At 40.8% G+C, this 12,515-nt stretch overlaps 1 protein-coding gene across 1 annotated transcript in view; it reads right to left on the bottom strand.

Moving 5' to 3' along the window:
* The window catches only part of LOC130112027 (MAM domain-containing glycosylphosphatidylinositol anchor protein 1), a 326,189-nt gene that overhangs the window by 120,041 nt on the left and 193,633 nt on the right, over positions 1–12,515 (bottom strand). Inside the window, exon 9 of the mRNA XM_056279334.1 lies at positions 11,850–12,149. Coding sequence (XP_056135309.1) covers positions 11,850–12,149 — 300 coding nt within the window. The remainder of the gene's footprint in view (positions 1–11,849; positions 12,150–12,515) is intronic.

The following is a 12,515-nucleotide window of genomic DNA, read 5'->3' as shown; positions in this document are numbered from 1 at the left end:
AGGTGTTATGTGTTTCTTGTGGAAGTCACACACTGAACCTTGTTGTTGGTGACACAATCAAGTCAATTGTGACATCTGTCAGCTTCTTTCATCTATTACAGCAACTTTACACTCTTCAGCTCCTCAGGTTACTGCTGGACCATTCTCGCAGAACATGTCAAGAACTTTACGTTGAAGGCATGGTTTACAACCAGTTGGGAGTGTAGGTTTGAAGCTGTTAAAACTGTTTGCAACCAGCTGCCTGAAATCATGAAGGCATTTATTGCTCTAAAGGAGTATGCCACAGAGAAACGTGATGCAGATGCTGTCTAAACAGCTGGTAGCATCTGCTAGGAGATGCCGCGATGGCCTTTTGTGATAAGTACCATTGTGTGGTACAATGTATTGTTACAGATAAATAAAGTCAGCAAGATCCTGCAGAGCCCTGAAGTTTCAGTCAAGACAGTGAAGAAATAAATCAGGCAGTGACAGAATTCCTTCAGGAATTTCAAGATCATGGATTCAACTCCGCCAAAACAGATGCCAGGGAGATAGCAGAGAAGCTTGAGGTGGAGACGAGCTGGCCAGAGTTACGTCAGAGAAGACTACAGTTTGAATATAATAATAATAATAATAATAGTGTTTGTAAAGTGCTTCTCATCTGCAGAGACAGATCTTGAAGCGCTTCACAGTATGAAGGAAGAGCGCAAACACAAAAAACTGCAGAAGAGCTCTTCAAAAGAGTTTTTTTCTGCCTCTTATAGCTACAGCCCTTGTCACAGTTGAGGAGCGATTTTCACACATGGAAACCTTCTGTGAGCTATATGGATTTCTCTACTCCACTGATGCAATGAGAAGCACTGAGAAGGAGGTGACGTTGGATGAATGCTGCTACAGATTGGAGCAGAGAATGGATGATATTGATGCAGAGAACCTGAAGCTTGAGGTAAAGGTTGCAGTTAGAGCCTTCCCCACAGATATTTCATCACAATCTGAGATACTGGATATAAGGAGAATATCCTTGACATCTATTCAAATTTGAGTATAGCTCTCAGACTTCTTCTCACTCTCCATGTGACAGTAGCTTCAGGTGAGAGAAGTTTCTCATCACTGAAACTCATTAAAACATACCTCAGGTCAACTATGTCACAGTACAGGCTGCCTGCACTTGCTTTTCTCTCCACTGAGCATGAAGTCAGGAAGTCACTGGATATGGAATTAGTGATTGCAAAATTTGCTGAAGTCAAAGCTCTCAAGGCCAAATTTTAGTATGGCCATCTAAACTGTGCCTCCCCGCCATACACAATATAGCCTCATGGCATATGACATACAACAACTTCTGAGAATCCATGAAAGAGATCCATCACTGTTCTGATTACTCTAGATGCAACAATACAGCAACAGCCAAATATTCCCTTCATGTGTTCCCCACCCACTAAAGCTGAGTTGATTAGGGAGGGGAAAGCAAGACACTAATGTAAATTATATATAAACATACATTCAAGGGAGAGGAAGAGAGAAACAGAGACAAAGAAAAGGTAGACATTTTAACAGTATATTATGTTTATTATTCTCCATAACTGACCTCTTATTGTCTTGTGTGTTATTTACTACCCTGTGATGGCCTGGTGGCCTGTCCAGGGTGTCTCCCTGCCTGCTGCCCAATGACTTTTGGGATAGGCTCCAGCACCCCTGTAACCCTGACAGCAGGATAAGCGGTTTGGATAATGGATGGATGGATGGATGGGTGTTATTTTCTCACTTTAGTAACACAAGATGGAAGACAGAAGACCATAAAAACCTTCTTCAATACTGCAAATTCTTCTGTGCTTGCCAAGATTGAAAATCTTAGATCAGGAAATATGAGATTAATTATCTTGTTTTAAAAGTTATTTACTAGTTTCTATCTTTGAATTCATGGTATATTCTTAAATTGATCATGAATATGTCTTTTATGCCTCAATTAGTCAGGAGTAATTTATTGTTAAAACAAGCTACATTGTACCATTCTCTTTCACAAAAAATAACTTGTTTTAAGATTCAGTGACACAAACTCAAGTTCAATTGCTTGATTTAAGAATGACACAAGGCTTTATATATATATATATATATATATATATATATATATATATATATATATATATATATATACACACACACACACACATACATACACACACATATTTTTATTCGGTGGCCCAACGTGCTTCACCTATCACAAAATGAAAGTACACTTTGATTTTCACTGATCAAACTTGGAAAAGTGATCCCAGCTTGGAAAAGCAAGAGCTATCATAAAATATTACAATCTATTTGCTGTGTACCTGACTTGGATAGCGAAGACATCCAGTTTCATTCCCTGTTATTGGGCATAGTTTTATTTCATTCAGATATTTTTCGCTGAAGTTCAGACAGTATATAACCTTCAATGTTCAAATGTCATCTCTCTTTCTCTCGCTCTCTCTCCCCCCTTTTAAAAAAGTGTTGCGAGATGCCTTTTCTGTGACATTGCATGGGGGTCAGAGTAGACTGCAGGTTGCCCACAGTCTAATGCAGGTCATTGAATAGCCTGTTTTGTTTTGTTTTGTTTTTATTTTGTTTTGTTTTTTCCGGCAGTTTGCACAAAGACTGTTCAAAACAGAGTTGTCAATAAATGTTGACATAAATTTAACTTGTCCTGGTTGTGATTTCAGTAAAATCAAGTTTCCTGTTTTAAGATGTATGCTCTGGGATTCAAGATGAGCCAGCTTGTTTCAAGTAACGGAATAATCATACTCCACTAGTATTAAGTAGTTTCCACTTAAATTAGTGATTTGATTTCTTGTTCCTTTTTTGGTGTGCTAAAATTAAGAATGCAAAAAATTGAGTTAAGAATCATTTGCTAATATTCAGTGTATTTCACTTATTACTGTGCTTTAGCAAGTCTGATCTTAAGTAATTTGATCTAAAAACCAGCATTTTCTTCTTATTTCAAGCCTTTGAGCACTCATCCGAGCCTACTTATTTCTAGACTGGAACCAACTTATTTTAAGATTTCTTGTCAAGTAAAATTATCTTGCTGCATGGACAGATAATTTCACTAGTGTTAAGTACTTTTCCCCTCAAATTCAGTTTTTACTCCTTGTATTTAACCTCATGTTTTTTGCAGTGCAGCAGCAAGCAGGTCCAGTAAGGAGAGTCTATTAAGAGAACCTGCTGGAAAATCAAGTTAATAAATGATGGCAACCAATGACAGCTCTTTCATGTGAATGGACAATAAAGTACAATCTTATCATACAGAGATCACATTGTTTATAAAAATTATATTTTACAGTGGGTGCATTTGTTGAAGTGAATATATATATATTTTTTTTTTACAGATGCAATTCCCAATGTCTGGACATCATTGCTGTGTGAAGACTGGTGAAGAGAAGAAGTTACAATAAGTTCTTTCTTAGACAAGGATGGAAAAAGTAGAGAACAAAGGATGTGGAGAGCCCTATGCCTGTGTTTGCCTTCGGCCTCAAAATGACTAAATCCACCTGAGCGCAATAAAAGCTTTGCACCACCCCCAAAGCAAATCCTCCCGCGTAACGTTTATGTGTGAATTCGGCAGCAGCAAAACACAAAATAAAAAACGTTACACTTCATAACATATTGTATTCATAACACAACATATGGGCTGGGTCCGGAGTGACTTGCCATTTGGTCCAAATGCAGACCAAGGTCTGGACTTTGAGAAGTCCTGCTCTATGTGTGGTTCTCACTTCATGTTTCCTCAATTACAGAAATGTCTTATCAAATATACAAGATTTCACATAGAGACCCAAACTGCTGCTTCAACTCTGTACTTGGGAGGGAACAAGCTCCTCCATGGAGGCAGAGACCCAGCACTGTTGCAAACAGCCTCTAACCAGCTGTAATTATCTGTCAGTACCTATCTGTGGCTCTGTGGCTAATGACTGACTAGTTGCAATTACCCTCAGGTCAGCCAGAAGCAACACAGTTACCCAGCTGAGTCACCAGACAGCTAGTTCACTCACGGCTGATTATAAAGATGTTAGCCAAGACATTAAAGCAGCTACTGTGGCCGAAACAATAAAAGGACCTGGCGTTAAGACTGTGAAATGACAGCAGTATGACTTAAGTCTCTTATGAATCAGGTTTATCAGACACTGATGTGTAATAATGTTCTAGTCTATGTTATGCCAGTAATTCAGCCAGATGCAGAATGTCATAAAAACAGAGAGGGGGGAATGGAGACAGAGAGAAACCAGGAGACTAAGACAGGAAGTGGGTGGGCTGCCTGTATGCCTGATAGAAGACCAGCTGTTATCTTTAAGAGTGATACAAAGGAAAGCTCTCTGTGATAAGGAAAAAGTGAACTTAAAGACATTCTACCTGGATTTGTTTTTCTGTTTTTCATGATACATATGATGTCAACAAAACTCAAAGTGATATGCAATGATACACTGGGTGGCAATGCGTAACATTTAACAATGACAAAATAGCCCAAAATGAAAACTGTTGATGATGAAATGTACATTTTAATAAAGAATCCTGGTTTGGATTCACTGTTCCCCACTTTATGCTACGTCACTCTAGACAAGATATTATGGGTAAACATCTGCAGCCAAAACAACTGAGACCCAAACTGCCTTCTCAGTTTTCACGTCTCTTACACCTTTTTTCATTGTCAAGCATCAAGACACATTGTTAAGACTAGATGGTTGGTTATCAGACAGTTGACCGCCATTCTATATTTAGTGTCAATTTTGAGTGGTCAATATTGTTCATGTTGAGACATCTCAGCAATCTAGATAGACAATACATTATTTCTGGCTTCTTATTTCCCATCCTGGATGGTTATCTACAGGAGCCACAACCACACCCTATGATGAAGCTGATGGATGGGTGAGCGGGCATGGGTAATACTGTAATCCTTGGACCTTATTAGTGTATGGTCACACTCCCCGCTGTTGTCCATGAAGACATATGTGCATATCAATGGGCATCCGACTATGGAAACCGGTGGCAAGGGTAAAGGGAATCAGCCAAAATAGAGCGAGATGAAGACAGAGAGTGGGCGAGAGAGGTGTGTGGGATAGAGCAAGGGAAAGACGGAAGGAATAAGGGAAGGGAAAGAGAGCTGGAAGGGGGATGAGAGAGGGAATGGCTAATTTTCTTTGATAATTGTTTTCTGAGCGAGATTCAATGAGAGACAAAAACGGAAAAAAGTGTGTGTGTGAGAGAGGGAAAAAGAGAGAGAGAGATAGACAGCAATGGTAGGGAAAACCAGATGAGCTGAGAGTTGAAAAAAAATAATAGGGTAATACTTTCAGAGCAGACCAAGCACAGATCACTGGATAGAGCAATACAGGAGATCAAGATTGAGAAGAGAATGTGAGGTGAGCTGAGACAAGAAAAACCTCTTGAGAGGCAGTGAGAAGATAAAAAGAGAGGGATAAGTGATTGTGAGGTTGATAAATGGTGTAGTATATTCCTGGTCCACATCCATTTTGGTTGTTTTCCCGAAATATATTGTATGTTCATATGAAATATATGTTTACTTTGGTCCATTTTATGGCTACAAACCATTGTGAGCCTGTGTTAGTTTGTGTTTCTTTATTTATATATGAACATGTGAGTATGCCTGTGTGTGTACATGGGGAATTCCTTCAGATACACGAAGAAAGCCTCTCAGTAAATATATGTTTTGAATCACTCTTATTATTTTTTATAAAGAACAAACAAAACTCAAATTTGTAAATCATATGTGGGCACAGGGTTTTCACAAAAGTGATGCTTCATGCATTTTTTTTTTGGGGGGGGAGGTTCCCCCTTTTTCTCCCCCAGTTGTACTTGGCCAACTACCCCACTCTTCCGAGCTGTCCCAGTTGCTGCTCCACCCCCTCTGCTGATCCGGGGAGGGCTGCAGACTACCACAAGCCTCCTCTGATACATACGGAGTCGCCAGCCGCATCTTTTCACCTGACAGTAAGGAGTCTAACCAGAGGGACGTAGCGCATGGGAGGGTCACGTTATTCCCCTTAGTCCCCCCCCCCTGGACAAGCACCCTGACCGACCAGAGGAGGAGCTACTGCAGCGACCAGGATACATACCCACATCCGGCTTCCCACCTGCAGACACGGCCAATTGTGACGCCTTACCAAGCCAGAGGTAACACGGGGATTCGAACTGGTGATCCCCGTGTTGGTAGGCAATGGAATAGACCACCACACTACCCGGACACCCTTCAAGCAATTTTTAAGTCTCAAGGATTTTTCTCATTTTGTCACAAGATTTTTCATTGCTTCATGGTGCTCCTGTTGCACTCCATTTCTGTCTCGTCCTCATGGCTCAGCATTTCACTACAATGTATTGTGCTAAAAGTAGAGCATGATCAATTGAATCTCAACTTGGTAATGTTTTGCATTGCACAAAATGCTCTCCAGCCTGGACACCAACCATAGACAACTCAAACGTCAACAAAACACAAAGGGTAAATTCATTTAAATGAGGCTGAGAGAGCAATGTTGTTTGTATGTGGGGGATAAAGTGGAATGAGGGTAGTGGAAAAACAACAACAAAATGAAGAAGATATATGAAAGGAAAATAATGGTGCAAATAGGCTGGAGAGGTTGATGATTGAGTATGCAAGGTGGAGAAAGGACGAGAACAGAGGAAGAGATAGATTGAGAGAGAGAGAGAGAGAGAGAGAGAGAGAGAGAGAGAGAGAGAGAGAGAGAGAGAGAGAGAGAGAGAGAGAGAGAGAGAGAGAGAGAGAGAGAGAGAGAGAGAGAGAGAGATCGAGAAAGAGAGAGGGGAAGAGATAGATTGAGAGAGAGAGAAAGAGAGACAGAAATGTCCCTTCTCTTAGCCAGCAGTTAGCTGATTGATGATGATGAGAACAGCAATGAGTAACATTAGCCACATCTCACAGAAGGACAAGAGCAAGTAAAAGAAAAAAGGATGGAAGAATGACAGGAAATAAGAGTGTGAACAGAAGAATCTGGTGGTGATGGGGTGGGATACATTTTATTATAAAGCTGTCATAAAAAATGATAGTATATGTTCCCTTGTAACCATCAACAAGGCTGAATGGAGGATGAAGAAAACAAGCCTGGTCAAACACACAAATTAAGCTCAACTACTGTGAAAGGGAGCAGAAGGGTAGACCTCGCCAATATCCCTGTCTATAGCTATAGTGAAGGTGTCAGTTTCTTTCCATTTCCTTCTCTCTCTGTCTCTGTATACAGAAGTGCGGCCACACACACTAAATCAGCCGGCGTCATGTGGGACACTGCAGCTCTAGAAGTGTCCTTCCACTCACTTACATTAGCAAGCCCTGTAAATCCTCCCCGATAGAGGCAAGCAGAGGAGGCGCTAAGGAAAGAGAGGAGAGGAATACATACCCACTAACCCTTTCTTTTCTTCATTAGCTAGTGGACAATGTATGTGTGATGCCTATCTCCCACTCTGGCCTTTGTCGCAGCTTGAAAATGTAATGTTGTTAAGTGCTCTGGGCACGTATCCCATCTCAAAGATTTGGCAGTTACTGTTCTGGCCTTTGTTGGTTTATCTGTTTGATTTTTAATATTTATCTATTTATTCATTAATTTATCCAAATCGCTAGCATATTTCAGTGCTTCATAGTGTTTTGCATCAAAATTTGCCCTTGTACAAAGGACACAAGTGCTAGACGGTCCTGAGAGGCTGTGCAGATGAATAGAACGGAAACAGGCTAATTGTTCAAATTGAAGCTGCATGTTCAGATTGAGAATATATGTGCCCTTGTAGGGATGTAAAATCAGCTTTTTCCTTCATGTTTTAATAGTGACACTTCTTCTAAAAGTGTTTCCTGGTTTCATATAACGGAGACCCCATTGAAATAAGGTGGGAACAGTTAGTCTTAAAACAAATTCAACAACTTAAATTTATACAGCACCTTTCTAGGGTCTCAGGGATGCTTTACACATAGTGAAACAGGCAAAACAAATAATACAAGAACAGAAAATAAAAAGGCTGTGGGGTTTGGGTCCCATGTTTTCAGCTTCCCCCCTCCCCTTCATGCTAACATTTGGTTGGTCATTCTTGTCCACATGCTATATTTTTGAGCACAACATGAAAGTTAAATTATCATTAAGATGATACAGAGCTTAGAAAGTCATACATTTTGAATAATTTAACGGGTTTTCATATGTTGCTTTGCAAGAAAGTAGCTCTTCATACCAGCCAAATTCATAATCTGTCTTGCTCACAGTCATGCCTGAAGAGGTACCATCAAGAAAAATGGAGATCTAAAACTGACCACAAAACCTATGACATAATCAGACTTTTTTTTTTACTTTCTCTGAAAATGCTGTAAAATTTAATTTTTTAAGACTTATTGGCCAAGGGATTGATGAACCCAGTTGCTGTGAATCTTGCTGAAGAGCCTTGATGCGATGTTAAAATTGTATGCTTGCCATTCGTAAAATCAGCCTTTGTTCCCTAACCCACCATGTGCACTTCTAGTCTTCATCAGTAAGTATTTCTATGTCAGATGAACTCCGGTACTACTCTCTGCACATTACCACACGAGGTAACTGATCATTTGCAATGGCGTGATCTGTAGTACAAGTTCCTCAACAACACAGTTTTTTAATTTCCCATAGTCCAAGCTATATCTTGTCAACTAGTCTCACACTATCCTACCATTCACAAAGAATTACCATTTTAGAATAATAGAGTTTTCCCACTTATTATCTTAGGATAAGTCCAGATTCAATGAAGACGAGGTGCAACTTTGCTTGCTCTGCATTTTGGACACCTGAATTGGCACCTTTAATTGATTTCCATAATCATAGTGTGGCAGGAGCTGGAGAAGTAACAACAGTGGTAGAAGAAGTGATGGAACTGATGAGCAGAAGTACAAAGCTAGATGCAGCAATAAATATTACAGAATAGCAATATCATAGCGATAGTAAGAGTGGTAGTAGTAGTGAGACTCATAGTAGTAGTAGTATTGTTTGTTGTAATATTAGAGAGTGTTAAATTTTTGTGGCATTTTTCCTCATCTGGTTTGTGGGTTTGAGAACAGAGGGTGTCATCAATGTCTCTGTTACTGTATCTTCCGAATTTCCACAGTGTGAATTTCAATCCCCTGTGAGATCGTAACTCTGATTTAGAGCTATACAAATAAACTTGACTTGAGAGATAGTGCAAGTGCTCAAGCTGCATGTTAAGGAAAAACCTGAACCTGGTGTTCAATTTGAGGTTATTGTTGCTAAATTGATGTTAAAATGGTAGTGGTGCTGTAAGTTCTTAGATTTACTTAATTCAGGGGTCGGGAACCTTTTTGACTGGGAGAGCCATAAAAGACAAATATTTCTAAATATATTTCATTGAGAGCCATATAGTACTTTTAACGTATAATAAATTAAATATGTCTTACTTTTAATGCGACTTCTGGTGCTGCATGGTTTTGCTGATGGCCTTGTAGTCTGGTTCATACGTGGTGAGGTTGAGCTTCATGCAGGCGTTGAGGCTTCCATCAGTTAAACGTGAGCGTAGGTTGGTCTTAATGTTCCTCATATGCGAGAAAGACTGTTCACATGCATATGTAGAGCCAAACATGGTCAATACGGCAATACTCACACGCTGCATTGTGTGGTATGTCACAGGAAGCTCGTTCCAAGTTTTAAGAATCAGCTGGTCTTCAGGTTGAAGATTTTTAATTTCTGTCCACTTGTGTTCCCTTGCCAGCTCTGCTCGCTGTCGCGCAAGACTTTCCAACTCTCCATTAAGTGACTTGAACTTACTCATCCACATGTCTGATGCCTTCAGGTCAGCAACTTCCAGCTCAAAGTCTCCGATAGAGACCCCGGGGATGCATGTCAGGTCGATTTTGTCCACTGCACACTCATGTGGATGAGTGATGAACTTGAAAAGACCAGTGCGCGCACGAAATTCTCCAAAACGTGCTTTGAATGACTGCAGGAGATTGAACGTAAAGCCAGCTAGCTGCTGGAGATCCAGATGTTGAGTGGAGTCACTTGCTAAGCATGCATCTCTAAATTGTTGCAGTCTTTCAAAGTGCAGAAGACGACCTGTTTCAATGTCCCTGAGAAAGATTTCCAGCTTGCTTTCAAATGCAAACACTGCTTGTTGAAGGGATGAGACTGTATTTCCAATACCTTGCATTTTCACATTGAGCTGGTTCAGATGGCCAGTTATGTCCACGAGATAGTGAAACTGCAGGAGCCAGTCAGTGTTGTCTAGCTCAGGATGCTTGACGCCTTTCATTTCAAGAAAAGTCCGGATTTCACTCAGGCAAGCTGCAAAACGGCTGAGCACCTTCCCCCTTGACAACCAACGCACGTTGCTGTGTAAAAGCAGACCGGGATAATGATTCCCAACTTCTTCTAACAGAGCTTTAAACTGGCGATCATTTAAAGCTCGGGCAACAATAAAGTTGACCACTCGAATGACCAGAGACATCACCTCGCCAAGCTCCTGGCCACACGTCTGAGCGCAAAGCGCCTCCTGGTGCAGGATGCAATGAAAACTTAGGATGGCTCTCTTTTCATGTTCACGGAGAAGCGCTACAAATCCTTTGTTCTTCCCCAACATACAGGGTGCACCATCAGTACAGACAGAAATAAGTTTATCCATCGGTAGTTTTTTTTCTTTAGCAAACTCCATGAAAGACATGAATAAATCCTCTCCTCTTGTTGTCCCTTTCATTGGCAAAACAGCCAAGCTTTCCTCACGCAGTGTGTCACCTGCAGCATACCTGGCAATGATACTGCACTGAGATAGATGGCTAACGTCTGTTGACTCATCTAACGCGAGAGAAAAGTATGTCCCGGCGTTTATGTCCTTAATTTGTGTTTCCTCGACTTGATTTGCCATCATGATGCTACGATCGTGCACAGTTCTTGCTGACAGGGGCATGTCTTTTATTCGTTTGATTATCTTGTCTTTATTTGGGAAGTCATCAAACAGTTCATTGGCCACATCAAGCATGAATGTTTTGGCATACTCGCCATCTGTGAATGACTTTCCATTCCTTACTATTGCCAAAGCCCCCGCAAAGCTAGCGGAATTCCCGTCACCTTGCTTGGTCCACACACGTAGTTGCTGCTGACTCGTCTGCACTCTCCGCTGTAGCTCCTCGCATGCCCTTTTCCTGCTGTCCCCCGCTGGATATTTCGATGCAAATGAAGCATGGTGCGTATCGAAGTGCCGCTTTATATTTGACCGTTTCATCGATGCAATTTTATCATTGCATATTAGACATACCGCAGATCCTGCTCTCTCCACAAATGCAAATTCCTCTGTCCACGCAGCCTGGAATGCACGGTAATCATCGTCTTTTTTTCTTTTCGCCATCTTTTCCGTTACAAGGGTTGAAGCAGATAAACTAGTTGGCTATCTGATAAAATTGATTTCTTCACCTTTACAATGACCCGGACATGCTCGCGAGCCATTGGTTCCCGACCCGACCCACGGGTGACCCGTGACCCGTGAAATTTATCTTCAAAACTAATTTCTGTTTACTTTAAAATGACACAGTATTATTAAGAAATATCACAAGTATTTTAAAATCAGTTCCAAACTGATTTTTTTGAAAAAAAAATTTTTTTCAACTCAAAATTGTCTGGGAGCCATATGCCGTCACCGGAAGAGCCATATATGGCTCGCGAGCCATAGGTTCCCGACCGCTGACTTAATTGGTAGTGATAGTGGTCATAATGGTAATGGCAATAATAATGTTAATAGTAGCTGTAAAAGCAGAAGTAATATTTTCCAATACTGCACAGTAAAGGATATTAGTGGGTGGTAGTGCTATGGTAAAGGAAAGAGTAATAATGACTGGGAGTAATAGAAGCTCTATCCATACTTACACTGCACGACGAGTTGGACCTGTGCTTCACGCCGTTTGATGTTAAGACCATTGTAAGGTGCAGTCTGGCACCTGTAAAATCCCATCATTTCCCGGGTGACATTGGTTAACCTGAGGTGGCCATCCCGTGTTTCCACCATGGCCTTTCCCGATGGCATTAGCATCTCCTTGTCTGTCCGTGACCACAGTACAGGCGGGCGTGGCTTGCCATCTACAACCAAACACACCAGCTCAGTGCTACCTCCCTCTCTCACACTGACCATGTTGCCCCCTGCAGGTGGCGCCAGTACTGGAGGCGTGACTGGAGGAAATGACAGGAAGTAGAGAGGGAGAGGAAGGGGGAAGGAGAGGAGACAACATGTGGTGAATTTGAAATTAATTTATTTGGCATAAATTTAAAAAATTTGAACAACAGCTATTTTCATGGTATTTAGACACAGCGTACGAAATGCTTTTGAATATAAGGCACACAGTGATGACATTTACAAAACAATATTCAATCAAGCGGCAACTTTTGCACTTAGCTTAATTAAGGCCCACTCAAAATATTTAGCTATTTAATGATAACTTAACATATAGTGAAAAATCAAAAGAATAATTACTTAATAACTGGTTTAACTTGTATTTTACTCTGCCTCTGGATATTATTTTGCATTTTTATACCGTC

This window comes from Lampris incognitus, chromosome 4 (assembly GCF_029633865.1).
Source record: "Lampris incognitus isolate fLamInc1 chromosome 4, fLamInc1.hap2, whole genome shotgun sequence".
Lineage (NCBI taxonomy): Eukaryota > Metazoa > Chordata > Actinopteri > Lampriformes > Lampridae > Lampris > Lampris incognitus.
Note: the sequence above shows the minus strand (reverse complement) of the source record. Positions and strands in the feature narration are given on the sequence as shown.